General features: G+C 34.1%; 1 protein-coding gene across 1 annotated transcript in view; it reads right to left on the bottom strand.

Moving 5' to 3' along the window:
- Positions 1-19,044, bottom strand: part of LOC135204833 (adenosine 5'-monophosphoramidase HINT3-like) — a 43,179-nt gene that overhangs the window by 11,608 nt on the left and 12,527 nt on the right. Inside the window, exons 4-5 of the mRNA XM_064235038.1 lie at positions 2,666-2,783; positions 1,890-2,083 (exon numbers count right to left, since the gene is read on the bottom strand). Coding sequence (XP_064091108.1) covers positions 1,890-2,083; positions 2,666-2,783 — 312 coding nt within the window. The remainder of the gene's footprint in view (positions 1-1,889; positions 2,084-2,665; positions 2,784-19,044) is intronic.

The following is a 19,044-nucleotide window of genomic DNA, read 5'->3' as shown; positions in this document are numbered from 1 at the left end:
TCCCCAACTAGGAAGAAAGATATACATTTCCTCAATCAAACTCTAACACTTATTTGTATTAATGAATAAATATAAGTAATTCCCTTTCATGAAAGTATAAGTAATTCACTTTCGTGAAAGTGGATGAGTGTCTACCGAAAACTTCGGTAGTTACACGTCACTAATCTTCGAAATTTTCGAAGTTAATTTTATCAAAAAATTCTAAAAGTTAACAAAAGCGTATGCCGAACCAAAGATCCATTACTTCGCTGTAAAAGTTAGCCCAGACGATCGATGGCGATGAAACACGAAAATCCATCAGGAGGAACTGCAAACGTTGTTTACATTCCAAGCGACAGAAAAAATATGAATTAGAAAACGGGTATGGTTCCTATTCCCGCCACCCAGCGGCGGGGGGGTAGATCACCTGACCTACCTGCCGCGTGTGCCGCGAAATTCGAATTTCTGTCGGACGACGGAGTAATAGCTATGTATATATCTGACAGGTAAGTTGAATGTATAAAAAGCTTATTTTGTTAGTTAAAACTCAAGAAAAACCCACTAAAAATTTTTCTACTTTATTTTTTTAATAGTTTTATCACAAAAGGTGCATTTTATTATGAAATTGATAAAAAAACCAGAAATTTGTGGATATTTCTCGTAGAAAAACACCGCGAATGTGTGAATTTTCCACGAATAATGCGGCGAAACGTTCCCGAGAGAAATCCGCAAATGTGTGAGTCAGCGAATCCAGAGAACGTGAATACGGGGGGTCCACTGTATGTACATAAAAAGTTTGAAAGGTGTAACAGGAGGAAAACCTTGCAGTTGCGCCATGAATCAATTGTTAGGAGAGGAGAGAGACTACGAAAGGAGTACAAGGAACGAAATGAGTTGCAGCTGGGGGCCGAAGGGATGCTGCAAAGAACCTTAAGAGGTGCACTGACGGCAACATCCCTCTACGGGATACTTCCTAATGTGCAACATACTCTTTGGAGGCTTGAATTTCAAGTGAATGGGCCCCCTGTGCGCTTGTTCCATGTGACCATATGAATAGGATTCATTTTGAATAATAATAACAAAAATTAAATATGTATTTCCAGAAAAGATAAAGACAATAAAGAAGTAAGCACACCATACTGACATTTACTAAGCAAGAACTGCACGAGTATTGTAAACGTATGTTGTTTAAAATCATTCGTTATTTCAGTGAAACATCAAAAGGCTTTTAAGGCAAGTGTTCAAAGCAGAACACACTAAAGAAGACCTCATCATTAGATGCTCCCATCAGTGGGAACTTAAAAATCTAGCCATTTATATCTCAACAACATCAACACATCAATGAACTCATGATTAGTTTTATCACCTCACTATCAGATTAGGTCTTGTAATAAAATATGATAGTTTGTCGATAAAAGTGTGATGATACTAAAATATTTCTGGGTAATTCTACCAAAAAATTCCTCTGAGTCCTATGTTCAGTAACAGCCTTTCAGGGATAGACATAAAAACATAAAACAAGACAATAAATTTCTCGAATCATCTAACTAGTACAGTACACCTTTTTCGATACTGTTCTTTTACAAATTTTTATAAATGAATGATATCTCTGTGTGGAGCTCTTCTGTAGAATTCCCATACTTCTGTACATATTAACAAAAGACAGACGTACATACATTACAGGCAGTCCCCGCTTACCGTTAAGTGGTTTATCAGCACTTACAGCATCATAAACGCCATTTATTACCATAATTATTGTGATGTTCTGGTTAACAGCGCTCTACCAGGAAGAGAACCCCTGCCATTAACCAGGGACTGTCTGTATATATCAGTGACAAATCAGGCTAATATAGTGGTGAAAAACTATCTAAATGTTTACATTCAACAAAAACAATTTAAGCGGCACTCACCGAAACAAACCACAAGGAATTGGCCTTGAATATCCCTCGTGCTATGAATCCCATCTCTTGTTCGGGAGCAATGACGTGGAGATGCAGGTGTCGGACTGTGATGAAAGGGGGCATGTGAAAACCTAGCCTGGCTGAAGTAGGCGATCCCCCTTGTGCTGTCAACACTTCCTTGCTCAATGTCACCATCTTTTCAACTGACATGAAAGCACAAGGAAGAGAAATGATAAGAGATTTCTCATTTTGTGGAGATAGTTTTTAAAGTCACATAGATACGCTTATTTTCTACATTCTTCAATCATTCTAAGGAGGAAATCTGCACAAAGATATTGTTTAATAATGAAATTTGACTGAACAATACAGAAAAGGGTGTATACACGATGTAGTAAAGGTGACATATAACTTGAAAAGTTTACTGACATGTGAGAAATTTACCGTCTATAGTTTTTTTCATCAATCCTAAACAGAGCTTTTCTGGGTAAGACATAAAGACAGTAAATTTCTCTCACTGTTTTGATAAATTTTTCAAGTTATCTCGCCTGTATTGCATCATATGGTACATACACCCTTTTCAATATTGCTCAGTCAAAAAATTGCATTCATAAACAATAGAATTACCCATCCTTCTTTCAAGAACCTGAAATGATGCCTACAGTGCACCGCACGAATTGCACAGACAGCACTAATCCCCTACAGGACATGCTAGGCAGTGATATAAAACCCCAGAAAAATGACACACATCACTTCACACAAATATTTCTCACAAAAATTGCCCTTACCCATGGGTACGTGCTGCGCCGTAAGATGCCGTACGTCAATGTAATGGTGGCGCGGCACTATCAAGTAGTGATGAGGCGCCGCTGGTCGCATGTCGGGAAATACAACGAATTCATCGTCCTGTGTACAATGAAAATGTAAACTATACCTTTGGCAAAAGTTATTCATTGTGAAAAGTTCATTCATTTTGTGAATAGTTCTTACAGACACAAATTATTTGCCGTGACGGTTCCCATTCGCAGTAAGCACACGTTACTTGGAAGTTACTTATCCACAATTTCCTCTTCAATTCAAAATAGTAAAATCTTCATTTTGATTAGTATTAACAGTTGCTGATCTCTCACTGACTATAGCTTTTGCAATCTTGCTCTTTGAGGTTGTACGTATACCCTTACTACTAGATGGCTAAAGTACTAACTACAATCTCACCAACAAATGGCTAGGGTATTACACTCTTGCCACCAGATGGCAATGGTTCCAAATTAGAAATAGTACGCTCAAATATGTTTAGTGTAAATGTTCAAAATTAAATTTAATATTTATATACTTACCTACTGTTAAAGAGAGCTCATATCTCCTTAAGTAAAGCTCTCTTCAGCAATAGGTAAGATTCATGCCAAATGAAAGAAGGAAAAGCCAAAAAATAGCTGAAAAACAAGAACCCAACATGAAAATCTAATGCAAATTTCAGTTTAGAAAAATAAAGTTTAACAAATTCCACAAGCCAAGATGCTTCTCCATGAATTCCATGGCTCTAGAGAAAACCCACTAAGTTTCCAATCACCCTGCTTTGAATGTCTATGTACAAATACCGTTCTTAATTTTGTCATTCATCCAATATGTAGAGCCATTACTTTTTTTCTCTCTCTCTCTCTCTAAGGGGAAGAGGAGAAAACCAAAATAGAAAAGTGTTAGTCTGTGGAAACTTCAATTACAAAAGTGTTAGTCTGTGGAAACTTCAATTAGAAAAGTGTTAGTCTGTGGAAACTTTGTTTAGAAAAGTGTTAGTCTGTGGAAACTTCAATTACAAAAGTGTTAGCTTACGGAAACTTTGATTAGAAAAGTGTTAGTCTGCGGAAACTTCAATTAGAAAAGTGTTAGTCTGTGGAAACTTCAATTAGAAAAGTGTTAGTCTGTGGAAACTTCAATTAGAAAAGTGTTAGCCTGTGGAAACTTTGTTTAGAAAAGTGTTAGTCTGTGGAAACTTCAATTAGAAAAGTGTTAGTCTGCGGAAACTTCGATTAGAGAAGTGTTAGTCTGTGGAAACTTCGTTTAGAAAAGTGTTAGTCTGTGGAAACTTCAATTAGAAAAGTGTTAGTCTGTGGAAACTTCAATTAGAAAAGTGTTAGTCTGTGGAAACTTCAATTAGAAAAGTGTTAGTCTGTGGAAACTTCAATTAGAAAAGTGTTAGTCTGTGGAAACTTCAATTAGAAAAGTGTTAGTCTGTGGAAACTTCAATTAGAAAAGTGTTAGTCTGTGGAAACTTCGATTGGAGAAGTGTTAGTCTGTGGAAACTTCAATTAGAAAAGTGTTAGTCTGTGGAAACTTCAATTAGAAAAGTGTTAGTCTGTGGAAACTTCAATTAGAAAAGTGTTAGTCTGTGGAAACTTCAATTAGAAAAGTGTTAGTCTGTGGAAACTTCAATTAGAAAAGTGTTAGTCTGTGGAAACTTCGCTGGAGAAAAAAGTGTTAGTCTGTGGAAACTTCAAATTAATTAGTTAGTCTGTTAGTCTGTGGAAACTTCAATTAGAAAAGTGTTAGTCTGCGGAAACTTCAATTAGAAAAGTGTTAGTCTGCGGAAACTTCGATTAGAAAAGTGTTAGTCTGTGGAAACTTCAATTAGAAAAGTGTTAGTCTGCGGAAACTTTCAAATTAGAAGTAGTTAGTCTGTGGAAACTTCAATTAGAAAAGTGTTAGTCTTTGGAAACCTTCAATTAGAAAAGGTTAGGTCTGTGAAACTTTCGTTTAGAAAGTGTTCAGTCCTGTGGAACTTCGTTTAGGAAAAGTGTTAGTCTTCGGAAACTTCGTTTAGAAAGTGTTAGTTTTCGTGAACTTCAATTAGAAAAGTGTTATGTCCGGGGAAACTCCAATTAGAAAATTGTTTAGTCCTGTTTGAAACTTCAATTAGCTAAACAGTGTTAGTCTGTCGGAAAACTTCACTTAGCAAGGTGTTACGTCTGTGGAAACTTCAATTAGAAAGGGTTAGTCTGGGAAACTTCAATTAGAAAAGTGTTAGTCTTTGGAACTCAATTAGAAAGTGTTAGTCTGTGAACTTCATATAGAAAGTGTTAGTCTGTGGAAACTTCGTTTAGAAAAGTGTTAGTCTGTGGAAACTTCGTTTAGAAAAGTGTTAGTCTGTGGAAAATTCAATTAAAAAGTGTTAGTCTGTGGAAACTTCAATTAGAAAAGTGTTAGTTTGCAGAAACTTCAATTAGAAAAGTGCTAGTCTGTGCGAACGTCGATTATAAAGTGTGTAGTCTGTGGAAACTTACAATTTAGAAAAGTGTTATCTGTGGAACTTCAATTCGAACGTGTTAGTCTGTGGAAACTTCAATTAGAAAAGTGTTAGTCTGTGGAAACTTCAATTAGAAAAGTGTTAGTCTGTGGAAACTTCGTTTAGAAAAGTGTTAGTCTGTGGAAACTTCGTTTAGAAAAGTGTTAGTCTGTGGAAAATTCAATTAAAAAGTGTTAGTCTGTGGAACAAAACTTCAATTTAGAAAAGTGTTAGTAGTTTGGCAAAACTTCAATTAGAAAAGTGCTAGTTTTGCCTGAAACTTCGATTAGGAAAAGGTTTGTCTGTGGAAAATTCAATTAGAAAAGTGTGTTAGTCTGTGGAGGAAACTTCAATTAGAAAGTGATTAGTTCTGTGGGAAACTTCGTTTAGAAAAGTGTTAGTCTGTGGAAACTTCGTTTAGAAAAGTGTTAGTCTGTGGAAACTTCAATTAGAAAAGTGTTAGTCTGTGGAAACTTCAATTAGAAAAGTGTTAGTCTGTGGAAACTTCAATTAGAAAAGTGTTAGTCTGTGGAAACTTCAATTAGAAAAAGTGTTTAGTTCTGTGGAAACTTCAATTAGGAAAAGTGTTAAGTCTGTGGAAACTTTGTTTAGGAAAGTGTTAGTTCAGTGGAAATTTCAATTAGAAAAGTGTTAGTCTGTGGAAACTTCAATTGAAAAGTGTTAGTTGTGGAAAACTTCCAATTAGAAAAGTGTTAGTCTGTGGAAACTTCGTTTAGAAAAGTGTTAGTCTGTGGAAACTTCGTTTAGAAAAGTGTTAGTCTGTGGAAACTTCGTTTAGAAAAGTGTTAGTCTGTGGAAACTTCAATTAGAAAAGTGTTAGTCTGTGGAAAACTTCAATTAGAAAAAGTGTTAGTCTGTGGAAACTTCAATTAGAAAAGGTTATATGTGGACAAATTCAATAGAAAAGTTTTAGTCTGTGGAAACTTCAATTAGAAAAGTGTTAGGTCAGTGGAAACTTCAATTAGAAAACGTGTTAGTCTGTGCGAAACTTCAATTAGAAAGTGTTAGTCTGTTTTTCTTTGAAAATGTCAATTAGAAAGTGCTTAGGTCTGTGGAACTCGTTTAGGAGAAAAGTGTTAGGTCGTGGAAACTGTCGTTTAGAAAAGTGTTAGTCTGTGGAAAATTCAATTAAAAAGTGTTAGTCTGTGGAAACTTCAATTAGAAAAGTGTTAGTTTGCAGAAACTTCAATTAGAAAAGTGCTAGTCTGCGGAAACTTCGATTAGAAAAGTGTTAGTCTGTGGAAACTTCAATTAGAAAAGTGTTTAGTCTGTGAAACTTCAAATGGAGGAAAACTTGTTTAGTCTGTTGGAAACTTCGTTTAGAAAAGTGTTAGTCTGTGGAAACTTTCGTTAGGAAAAAGTTTGTTAAAGTCTTTGTTTGGAAACTTCAATAGAAAAGTGGTAGTCCTGTGGAAACTTCAATTAGAAAAGTGTTAGTCTGTGGAACTTCAAAATTAGGAATTAAAAGTGTTAGTCAGTGGAAACTTCAAAATTTTAGGAAACAAAAGTGTTAGTCCGGGAAGGAAACTTCAATTAGAAAAGGTTTAGGTCAGGTGGAAACTTCCCAATTTAGAAAAGTGTTAGTCTGTGGAAACTTCCAATTAGAAACTGTTTGGCTGTTGGAAACTTCAATTAGAATTAAGGTTTGTGGAGTCAGTGGAAACTTCAATTAGAAAAGTGTTAGTCTGTGGAAACTTCAAATTAGAAAAGTGTTTAGTCAAGTGGAAACTTCAATTAGAAAAGTTGTTGGTCAGTGGAAATTCAATTAAAAAGAAAAGTTGGTTAAAAGTCTTGTGGGGAAACTTCAATTAGAAAAGTGTTTAGTCTGGTGGAAAATTCAATTAACAAAGTGTTTAGTCTGAAAACTTCAATTAAAAGAAAAGTGTTAATCTTTGCAGGAAACTTTCAATTAGAAAGGTTTTATCTGTGGAAACCTTCTTTTAGAAAAGTGGTTGTCCTGTGGAAACTTCAATTAGAAAGTTGTTAGGTTCTTGGCTGCGGAAACTCAATTAAAGAACAGTGGTTTAAAAGTCTGCGGAAAATTCAATTAGAAAAGGTTTAGTCCCTGTGGAAACAAAAACTTTCGATTAACAAAAGTTAAAAGTCTTTGTTGGAAAAACTTCAATTCTTTTAGAAAGTTGTTAGTCCTGTGAACACTTCAATAAATTAAACGTTTTAAAGTTTTCTTGGAAACTTCGGTTTTAGGAAAAGTGTTAGTCCCTGTTGGAAAACTTCAATTAAAGAAAATGGGTTAAAGGGTTCTGTGGAAACTTCATTAGAAAAGTGTTAAGTCTGTGTAAACTTCAAATTAGGAAACAAAAGTGTAGTCTGTGGAAACTTCAATTTAGAAAAGTGGTTAGGTTCTTGTGGGAGGGAAACTTCAATTAAAAAGAAAAGTTGTTCTTGTGGAAACTTCAATTAGAAAAGTGTTTATCCTGTGGAAACTTCAAATTAAAAGGAACAAAGTTGTTAGTCTGTGAAAACTTCCGTTTAGAAAAGTTTAGTCTGTGGAAAACTTCGGTTAAAGAAAGTTGGTTAAAAGTTCCTGTGGAAAAATTCAATTAAAAGTGTTTAGTCTGTGGAAACTTCATTCAATTAATAAAAAGTGTTAAATTTGCAAAAGAAACTTCAAAATTAGAAAAGTTGGCGGAGTCTGCGGAAACTTCAATTAGAAAAGTGTTAGTCTGTGGAAACTTCAATTAGAAAAGTGTTAGTCTGTGGAACTTCAATTAAAGAGTGGTAGTCTGTGGAAACTTCGTTTATGAAAAAAAGTGTTAGTCTGTGGAGAACTTCGTTTAGAAAAGAAAAGTTATGGCAAATTAGGTTCAATTGGATGGGAAATTCCTTATTTCCGTTTAGAAAACAGTTCTTGAGTGTTAGTCGTGGAAACTTCGTTTAGAAAAAGTGTTAGTCCTGTGGAAAATTCAATTAAAAAGTGTTATTACTGTGGAAACTTCATTAGAAAGTGTTAGTTTGGCAGAAACTTCATAGAAAAGTGCTAGTCTGCGGAACCTTTCGATATAGCAATGAGTGTTTAGTCTCGTGGAAACTTCAATTGTGTGCCAATAGCTGGTTATCTGTGGAACTATTTCAATTATGAAAAAGTGTTAGTCTGTGGAAACTTCAATTTGAAAAGTGTTAGTCTGTGGGCAACTTCAATTAAGAAAAGTGTTAAAAGTCTGTGAAACTTTCGTTTTAGAAAATTGTTTTAAGTCCTGTGGAAACTTCGTTTTCAGAAAAGTGTTAGTCTGTGGAGACTTCAATTAAAAAGGAAAAGTTTGTTTATCTGGGAAACTTCGTTTAGAAAAGTGAAAAATTAGTCTGTGGAAACTTCGTTTGTTAATTAAAAAGTGTTTATTCTTGTTTGAAAACTCGTTAGAAAAGTGTTGTCTGTGGAAACTTCAATTAGAAAAGTGTTAGGCTTGTTGGAAACTTTCAATTAGAAAATTGTTAGTCTGTGGAAACTTCAATTAAAAAAGTGTTAGTCTGGTGAAACTTCAAATTAAGAAAAGTGGTTAGTCTGTGGAAACTTCGGTTTAAAAGTGTTTAGGTTCTTGTGGAAACTTCTGTTTAGAAAAGTGTTAGTCCTTTGCGGAAAATTCAATTAAACAAATGTTATCTGGTTGTTGAACAAACTTCAATTAGAAGTGTTATGCGAAACTTCATTAAAGAAGTGCTAGTCTGCGGAAACTTCAATTAAAAGAAAAGGTTGTTTTAGTCTGTGGGAAACTTCAATTAGAAAAGTGTTAAAAGTCTTTTGTGCGGAAACTCAATTAGAAAAGTGTTAGTCCCTGTGAAACTTCAAATCAAAGAAAAGGTGTTTAAAGTTCCTGTGGAAACTTCGGGGTTTAGAAAAAGTGTTGGTTTCAGGTCTTGTGACTTTCTTTTTTTTTCGTTAGGGTTGAAAAGTGTTTAGTCTGTGGAAACTTCTCGTTTAAAAGGGGGGGGGAAAAGTGTAAAAGGAGGTTCTGGAAAGGCTTTTCAAAATTAGGAAAAAGTGTTTTAGTGGTTCTTGTGGAAAACTCAATTAAAAGAAAAGTTTGTAAAAGTCTGTGAAACTTCAAATTAGAAAAAGTTTTAGGTTCTTGTGAAAACTGTAAACTTCAATTAGAAAAACGTGTTAAGTCAGGTCTGTGGTAAAACTTCATATTAGAAAAGTGTTAAAGTCTGTGGAAACCTTTCAAATTAGGAAAAAGTGTTACGTCTATGTGTTGGAAAACCCTTCGTTTAGAAAAGTGTTATATTTACTTCCTTTTTGGGAAACTTTTGTTTCGTTTAGAAAAAAAAAAGGTAGGTTAGTCTGTGGAAACTTAATTAGGAAAAGTGTTTCGTTTCTTGGAAACTTCAATTAGAAAATTTGTTTAGTCTGTTGAACCTTCAATTTAAGAAAAAGTGTTAAGTCTGTGGAAAACTTCAATTAGAAAAGTGTTTAGTCTGTGGAAACTTCGGTTAGAAAGTGTTAGTTTTCCTGTGGAAACTTCGTTAGAAAGTGTTAAAAGTCTGTGGAAAATTCAATTAAAAAGTTTGTTAATCTGTGGTAGAAAAAACTTCAATTTACAACAATGGTTCAGTAAATTGCGAAATCTTACAACTCTAAGGTAAAACAGTGCTACTGTCTGCGGAAACTAACGTTTCAATTAGAAAAGTGTTAGTTCTGTGGTACATAAACTTCAAATTAGAAAAAGTATGTTAGGTCTGCGGAAAGAAACCTTCAATTAGAAAAGCTGTTAAGTTCTGTGGAAACTTTTCAATTAAGAAAATTGCGTTAAAAAGTCTGGTGGAAACATTCTTTAGAAAAGTCTTTAGGAAAACTGTGGAAACTTCGTTTAGGAAAAAGGAAAAAGTTTAGTCTGTTGGAAAACTATTCCAATTTAAACGCTAAAAAAAGTGTTAGTTCCTGTGGGAAACTTCTTCTTAATTTAGAAAAAAAAGGTGTTTTTTAGTTTTTTTTCAAAGTTTTGGGTCAAAACGAAATCAATTACAAAAGTCTTTTAGTCTGGGAACTTCAATTCAGTAAAAGTGTATATTAGTCCTGGTCTCGGAATACTTTCAATTGAAAAGGTTTTAATCTGTTTTTCTGGTGTGAAAACTTCAGAAAAGTAAACGCTTTAGTCCTGTGGAACAAACTTTCAATTTAACAAAAAGTGTTACGTCCTCCCTTGGAGGCAAAGCTAACTAGACCTTCGTGTAATTAGAAAAGGTGTTTGCAGGGTCCTCGTGGAAAATTCAATTTAAAAAGTTTGAAAAGTGTTGAGTCATTTGGTAAACGAAACTTCAATTTAGAACAAAAGTTGTTAGTTTGCAGAAACTTTCGATTAGAAAAAAATTGGCTTAAAGCTTTATTGGCGGAAACTTTCGATTTAGACAAAAGTGTTAGTCTTGTCCTTAGGAAACTTCAATTAGAAAAGTGTTAGTCTGTGGAAACTTTTCAATTAGAAAAAGTGTTAGTCCTGGTGGGAACTAAACCTTCGTTAACAAAGTGTTAGTCTGTGGAAAACGTTCGTTTAGAAAAGGGTTAGTCTGTGGAAAACTTCAATTAAAAAAGTGTTAGGTCTGTGGAAACTTCAATTAGAAAAAGTTTAGTTGCAGAAACTTCAATTAAAAAGTGTTAGTCCTGCGGAAACTTCCGAATTAAGAAAAAAGTGTTAGGGGGTTCCTGTGGAAACTTCAATTAGAAAAAGTGTTTAGTTTCTGTGGAAAACTTCATTAGTTTAAAACTTTTAAAGTTTTTTACTGTGGAAACTTCGTTTCGGAAAAGTTTAGGTTATCTGAGAAAACTTCTTTTAGAAAAGTGTTTCAGTTCCTGTGGAAAACTTCGTTTAGAAAAGGTGGTTAAAAGTCTGTGGAAACTTCATTTAGAAAGTTTTAGTCTGTGGAAAACTTTTTCAATTACCCCAAACAAAAAGTGTTAGGTCTGTGGAAACTTTCCCAATAGAAAAGTTGCAAGTTACTTTGGGAAACTTTCCAAAATGTGGTTTAAAAAGTGGTTTTAGTCTGAGGGGAAACTTTCAATTAGAAAAGTGTTGTCCTGTGGAAACTTCACATTAGACAAGTGGTTAAACGTCTGTTTGGAAACCCCCCTTCGAATTACAGAAAAGTGGTTAGTCTGTCGGAAAGTGCCTCTTCGTTTAGAAAAGTTTGAGTCTGTGGAAAAGAACTTCGTGTTCAGAAAGGTTGTTCGTCCTGCTGGAAACAAATTGCTTTCAATTAACAAGAAAAGTGTTAGGTCCTGTGAAACCTTGAAACTTCCAATTTAGGAAAAGAAAAGTTCGTTCTTGCAAAACTTCAATAAAAAGTGGCTAAAAGTCCTGCGGAAACTTCGATTTAGAAATTAAGTGGGTTAAAAGTCTGTGGAAACTTCAATTAGAAAAGGGTTAGTCTGTGGAGAACTTCAATTAAAAAGTGTTAGTTCTTGGAAAACTTCGTTAGAAAAAGTTGTTAGGTCTGTGGAAACTTCGTTTAGAAAACTTAGTCTGTTGGAAACTTCAATTAGAAAAGTGTTAGTTCTGTGAAAACCCGTTCAATTAGAAAAGTGTTAGTCCTGGTGAAACTTCAATTAGAAAAGTGTTAGGTCTGTGGAAAAAATAATTCAATTAAGAAAAAGTGTTAGTCCAGTTCTTGGTAAACGATTTCATTCAATTAAAAAGGGGGGGGGGGGGCTCTTAGTCTGTTGGAAACAACTTCTTCATCTTAGAAAAAGTGTTAGTCCTGTTGGAAACTTCAATTAAGAAAAAGTGTTAGTCTGAGGAAAACTTCGTTTAAAAATGGTTAGTCAGTTGTGGTAAACATTCAATTAGAAAAGTGTTAGTCTGTGGGAAACTTTCAATTAGAAAGTGTTAGGGGTCCCTTTGGGAAACTGTTCAATTAGAAAATGTGTTAGTTCAGTTTCTGTGGAAACTTCAAATTAGGAAAAGTTGTTAGTCTGTGGAAACTTTCAATCTAATTAGAGAAGTTGTTAGGTCAGTTTGGAAACCTTCAATTAGAAACAGTGTTAGTCTCTGTGGAAAATCTTCAATTAGAAAAAAAGGTTTACGGAGGGGAGGGGGGGACAGTCAAACTTCAATTTAGTGAAAAAGTGGTGTTTAGTCCTGTGGAAATAAACTTCCAATTAGAAAAAGTGTTTAGTCTGTGGAAACCTTTTTTCAATTAGATAAGTGTTTAGTCAGTGGAAAACTTTCAATTAGAGAAAAGTGTTAGTCTGTTGGAAACTTCATTAGAAAAGTGTTAGTCATAGTGGAAAACTTCAATTAGAAAAGTGTTGGTCCAGTGGAAAATAAAATTCAATTAGAAAAGTGTTAGTCTGTGAAACTTTAACCTTTCGTTTAGAAAAGTGTTAGGTTCTGTGGAAAATTCAATTAAAAAGTGTTAGTCTGCAAAACTTTCAATTAGAAACGTGTTAATTCTTGGCAGAAACGTTTGATTAGAAAGGTTTAGTGCTGGTGGAAACTTCTTTTAGAAAAGTGTTTAGTCGGTGGAACTTCAATTAGAAAGTTGGTTAAAGTCCTTTTTTGGCGGAAACCTTCAATTAGACACAAAAGGTGTTAGTCTGCGAAACACTTGTCGAATAGAAAAGGTTTTACTCTGGGCGGAAACTTCGAATTAGAAACAAAAGTGTGTTAGTCTTGTCAGGAAACTTGACTTTCCATTAGAAAGTGTTAGTCCCTGTTGGAAACTTCCAATTAGAAAGTGGTTTAGGGTCCATGTGGAAACTTCCGTTTAGAAAAGTGTTAGTCTTCTTGGAAACTTCATTACAAAAGTGTTAGTAGTGCCTGTAGAAAACTGTTCAAATTAGAAAAGTGTTATGTCTGTGGAAAACACTTTCAATTAGAAAAGTGTTAGGTATGGTGGAAACTTTCAATTTAGGGAAAAGAGTGTTAGTTCCTGCTGCGGTAAAACTTCAATTAGAAAAAGTGTTAGTCCTGTGGAAAACTTCAATTAGAAAACAATGGTTAGTTTCCTGTGGAAAACTTCAATTAGAGTAAGTTTAGTTCCTGTGGAAACTTCGTTTAGAAACAAAAGTGTTAGTCTGGTTGGAACTTCGTTAGGAAAAGTGTTAGTTTCTGTGGAAAATTCATTGTGTAAAAGTGTTAGTTCCTGTGGAAAACCATTTCAATTAGTGGAAAAGTGTAGTTTGCAGGAAACCTTTCCAATTAGAAATTGGCTAAAGTCTGCGGAAACGTTCACTTTAGAAAAGTGTTAGTCCTGGTGGAAACCTTTCAAATTAGAAAAGTGTTATCTGTGGAACTTCAATTATAAAGTGGTTAAAAGTCTTAACTTGGAAACTTCCGTTTTAAGAAAGTGTTAGGTCCTGTGGAAACTTTGTTTAGTGAAAATTGTTAGTCTGTTTTTGAAAACTTTCGTTTAGAAAAGTGTTAGTCTGCCTGTGGAAAATGCTTCAATTAAGAAAAGTGTTAGTCTCTCTCGAAACTTTCAATTTAGAAAAGTGTTAGTGCTTTTTCGCCGAGCTCTTTGGAAACTTCAAATTAGAAAAGTGTTAAAGGGGTCTGTGGATCTAATTCAATTAGAAATAGTGTTAGTCCTTTGCGGAAACCTTCCAATTAGAAAAGTGTTAAAAGTCAGTGGAACTTCAATTAGAAAATGTTAGTTCTGTGGAAAACTTCAATTAGAAAAGTGTTAGGTTTCTGTGGAACTTCACTTAAAAAAAGAAAAGTGTTGTGCTTGCTGGAAACTTCGTTTAGAAAAAGTGTTAGTTTCTGTGGGGATAAACTTTTCGTTTAGAAAGTGGTTAAGTCTGTGGCAATTCAATTATAAAAAGTGTTAGTCCTGTGGAAACTTCAATTAGAAAGGTTAGTTCTTGTGTGCGAAACTTTGTCAATTTAGCAAGGTGCTAAAGTTCTGCGAAACTTCGATTAGAAAATGTTTAGGTTTCTGGTTGGAAAACTTTCAATTTAGAAAAGTTGTTTAGTCTGTGGAAAAACTTCCAATTTAGAAAACGTGTTATTCTAAACTGTTGGACAAAACTTCGGTTAGAAAAAGTGTTAGTCTGTGGAAACTTCGTTAATTAAGAAAAGTGTTAGTTCCTGTGGAAACCTCTTCAATTTAGAAGAAAAAAAGTCTGTTAGTCCTGTTGGAACTTGCAATTACAGAAGTGTTAGTCTCGTGGAAACTTTCAATTTTAGGAAAAAAGTGTTAGTCTTTGGACACTTTCAATTAGGCAAATGTGCTAAGTGGTTAGCTGCGGTGTAAAATTTCAATTTAGAAAGTGTGTAAAAGTTTCAGTTTGGAACTTCCAATTAGAAAGTGGTAAGTCTGTGAAACGTTTCAATTAAGGGGAAAAGTGTTAGTCTGTGGGAAACTCCGTTTAGAAAAGTGTTTAAAAAGTCGGTGAAACCTTTACAATTAGAAAAAGTGTTAGGTCCTGTGGAAAACTTCATTAGAAAAGTGTTAAAAGTCTTTTGGAAACTTCAATTAGAAAAGTTTAGTAGTCTGTGGAAACTTTTCAATTTAGGAAAAAGTGTTAAGTCTGTGGAAACTTTCATTTAGGATAAGTTGTTGGTTTCAGTGGGAAATTCAAACAATTAGAAAAGTGTTATTCTGCGGAAAACTTTTTCAATTAGAAAAAAGGTTTTTAGGTCGTGGAAACTTCAATTAGAAAAGTGTTAGTTTCTGCAGGAAACTTCAATTAGAAAAGTGCTTAGTTCTGCGGAAACTTCATTAAGATTCGATTTAGTGTTAAAAAGTCAGTTGAAACTTCCAATTAGAAAATTGGTTAAAGTCTGTTTTCAAACCTTCAATTAGAAAAAAAAGTGTTAGTTCCCAGTGGGAAACTTCATTCGGAAAAGTGTTGGTCAGTGGAAATTCATTAGAAAAGTGTTCGTTCTGTGAAACTTCGTTTAGGAAAAGTGGTTAGTCCTGTGGAAAATTCAATTAAAAAGTGTTATCTTGCAAACTTCAATTAGAAAAGTGTTAATTCTTTGCAGAAAAACTGTTGATTAGAAAAGGTTTAGTCCTGTGGAAACCTTTTCCTTTTTAGTTTAAAAAGTGTTTTAGTTCCTCTTGGAAAACTTCAATTAGAAAAGTGGTTTCAGTCTGCGGAAACTTCAATTAGAAAAGTGGTTAAAGTCTTGGCGGAAACTTCAATTAAAAGAAAAGGTTAAGTCTGTGGAACCTTCGATTACAAGGTTTAGTTCTGTTTGGAAACTTCAATTAGAACTAAAAGTGGTTTTAGTCTGTTGGACAAACCTTTTCAATTAGAAAAAGTGTTTAGTTCTGTGGAAAAAACTTTTTCAATTAAAATTAGAAAAAGTGTTACAGTTCTGTGGTCAAAACTAACTTCAATTTAGAAAAGTGGTTAGTCTGTGGAAACTTCAATTACAGGAAAAGTCTGTTTCTTGGAAACTTCAATTAGAAAAGTGTTAGTCTGTGGAAACTTCGTTTAGAAAAGTGTGTAGTGGAAATCCTTGTTGGAAAACCTTCGTTTCGAAAGTGTTAAAGGTCTGATTGGAAATCTCTACTTAGCCAAGTGTTAGTCTGTGGAAAACCTTCAATTAGAAAAGTGTTAGTTTTCAGAAACTTTCATTAGAAAAGTGGCTAAAGTCCTTGCGGAAACTTCGATTAGAAAGGTTAAGTGTGTCTGTTGGAGAACTTCAATTAGAAAAGTGTTAGTCCTGTTGGAAAAACCCCCTTCAATTAGAAAAAAGTGTTAGTCTGTGGAAACTTCGTTTAGAAAGTGGGTTAAGTCTTTTGCGATACTTCGTTTAGAAAAGTGTTTAGTCTGTGGAAACTTTTCAATTTAGAGAAAAAGTGTTAGTTCAGTGGAAACTTTCAAATTAGAAAAGTGGGTTAGTCCTGTGGAAACTTCACTTAGATAAAGTGTTAAAAGTCATGGAATAACTTCCTTTCCATTAGAAACCACTGGTTTAGGGGTCAGCGGAAAACTTTCAATTAGAAAAGGTTTAGTCAAAAGTGTTTAGGGAACTTCACATTAGAAAAGTGGTTAGTTCTGTGGAAACTTTTCAATTAGGAAAAGTGTTAGGGTCTCTGGTGGAAAACTTCAATTAAGATAAGTGTTAGGTCAGTGTTGGTCTTAAACTGCTTCAATTAGACAAAAGTGTTAGTCTGTGGAAACTTCAATTAGGAAAAGTGTTCTTCAGTGGAAACTTCAATTAGAAAAGTGTTTGGTCAGTGGAAAATTCATTAGAAAAGTGTTAGTCGTGGAAACTTCCAATTTAGAAAAAGTGTTATTAGGTCAGTGGAAAAATTTCAATTTAAAAATGTTAAAAGTCTGCAAAACTTGTTGCATTTAGCAACAGTGTTACAAATCTCAGAAACTTGACCTTAGAAAGCGGTTTTAGTCAAAAATGTGGAAACTTGTTCTTAGAAAAGTGTTAGTCCTGTGGAAACTTCAATTAGAAAAAAGTGTTAGTCTGCGGCCAAACTTCATTAGGGAAAAAAGTGTTAAAAAAAAAAAAAAGTCTGGCTTACAGTAAACCTTCAATTCGAAAAGGTTTTAAAAGTCTGGGTTGGAAACTTCGATTATACCCAAAGTTAGTCTGGAGAAAACTTTCATTAGAACAAAAGGTGGTTTAGGTCTGGTGGAAACTTCAATTAGGAAAAAGTGTTTTTCTGTTGGAAACTTCGTTTTAGAAAAGTGGGTTAAAAAAGTGTCGCTGTTCTCTCGGACACTTTCAATTACAGAAAAAAGTGTTAGTCTGTGTGGACACAAACTTCAACTTAGAAAAAGTGTTATTGTTCTGTCTCTGGAAACTTTCAAATTAGAAAAGTGTTAAGGTACATGCGGACAAACATTCAATTAAAGAAAAATTGGTTTAGTCTGTAGGAAACTTCCCCCAATTAGAAAGTTTCTGTTAGTCTGTTGGAACTTCAATTAGAAAAGTGGCTCTTTACAGGGTTCTTGTGGAACAAACTTTCAAATTGAGAAAAGTGTTAGAGTCTGTTTGGAAACTTCGTTTAGCACCGTGATTTATCTGTTGGAAACTTCGTTTGAAAAAGGTGTTAGTCTGTGGAAAATTCAATTAAAAATGTGTTTAGTCTTCCCTGATGGAACTTCAATATAGAAACGTGTTAGTTTGCAGAAACTTGCTTAAGACAAAAGATGGCTAAGTCTGCGTTTCGGAAACTTCCAATTGAAAAAGTGTCTCTTAAGTTCTGTGGAAACTTCAATTAGACAAAAGGTGTTAGTCTGTGGAAACTTCAAATTAAGACCAAAAAGTGTTTCAGTTCATGTGGAAAACTTTACGTTTAAAAGATGGTTTTATCTGTGGAAAAACTCGTGTTTAATTAAACAAGTCTTTATTCCTGGATGGTGAAACTTCCGTTTAGAAATGTGTGTTAGTCTTCCTGTTTGAGGGGGGGGACAACTTCGAATTATAAAAGTTGGTTCAGTCCTGTGGGAAACGGTTGCAATTAGAAAAAAAGTGTTAGTCTTGTGGGAAAACTTCAATTAGAAAAGTGTTTAGTCCTGTTTGGAAAATTTCAATTAGAAAGCGTGTTAGTCTGTTGGAAACACAATTAGAAAAAGTGTTAGTCTTAGTGGAACTTTTCAATTAAAAAGTGGGTTAAAAAAAGTCTTGCGAAACTTCAAGAAAAGTGTTAGTCCCTGTGACAAACTATTCAATTAGAAAAGTGTTAGTCCTGTGGAAACTTTCAATTTAGAAAAAGTGTTAGTCTGTGTGGGTGGTAAACCTTCGTTTAAAAAGTGTTGGTTTTAAAAGTCCTGGTGGTGCAAAAATTCACTTAAAAAGTTTAGTCTGTGGAAAACTTCAATTTAGGAAAAAGTGTTAGTTGTGCAGAAACTTATAAAACTTTCCAATTACGGGAAAAGTGCTTAGCTGCGTGGACAAACGGTTCTGAATTAGAAAAGTGGTTAGTCTGTGAAACTTCAATTTATGAAATTAAGTTGTGTTAGTCTGTGGAAACTTCAATTAGTGTAAAAGGTCTTTTAGTCTTGGAAACTATTCTTAGTAAAAGTGCTCTTCTAAGTCTGGTTTGGAAACTCTCGTTTAGAACAAGAGATGTTATGTTTCAGTCTCTTTTGGAAAACTTCACAATTAGAACAAGTTTCTAGTCAAGTGGAAACTTTCCCAATTAGAAAAGTGTTTAGTCTGTGGAAACTTCCATTTAGAAAAGTCTTTAGCTGTTTTTGGAAACTTTCAATTAAAGTTTAAAAGTCTCGTGGAAACTTCAATTTTTTTTAGAAAGGTGGGGTTAAGTCTGTGGGGAAACTTCAATTGAAAAGTGTTAGTCAGTGGAAACTTCAATTAGAAAAAGTTGTTAGTCTGTGGAAAACTTCCGTTTAGAAAAGTGGTTAAAGTCAGTGGAAACTTCAATTAAGAAAAAGTGTTTAAGTCTGTTGGAAACTTCAATTACGTGTTAGTCTTTGGAAACTTCATTAGACAAAGTGTTAAGTCTGTGGAAACTTCAATTAGAAAAGTGTTAGTTCTGTGGAAAAAACTCTTTCAATTATAATTAAGTGTTAAAAGCATTGGAAACTTCAATTAGAAAGGTGTCGGTCTGCGGAAAACTTCAACTTTAGAAAAGGTTTAAAAAAAGTCCAGTTGAAACTTCAATTAGAAAAGTGGTTAAAGTCTGTGGAAAACTTTCACAATTAAGAAAAGTGTTTGGTCTTTGGAAACTTCAATCTTAGATAAGTGTTAGTCGTGGAAAATTCAATTAGAAAAGTGTTCGTCTGTTGGAAAACTTCAATTAGAAAAGTGTTCGTCTGTGGAAACTTCAATTAGAAAAGGGTTAGTCGTGCAACTTCAATTAGAAAGTGTTAGTTGCGGAAACTGCAATTAGAAAAGTGTTAGTCGGCGTTTTTTTTTGAAACAATTCAATTAGAAAAGGTAGTCGTGGAAAACTTCGATTACAAAAAAGTTGTCGGTT

Source organism: Macrobrachium nipponense, chromosome 47 (genome assembly GCF_015104395.2).
Source record: "Macrobrachium nipponense isolate FS-2020 chromosome 47, ASM1510439v2, whole genome shotgun sequence".
NCBI classification, from domain to species: Eukaryota; Metazoa; Arthropoda; class Malacostraca; order Decapoda; family Palaemonidae; genus Macrobrachium; species Macrobrachium nipponense.
Note: the sequence above shows the minus strand (reverse complement) of the source record. Positions and strands in the feature narration are given on the sequence as shown.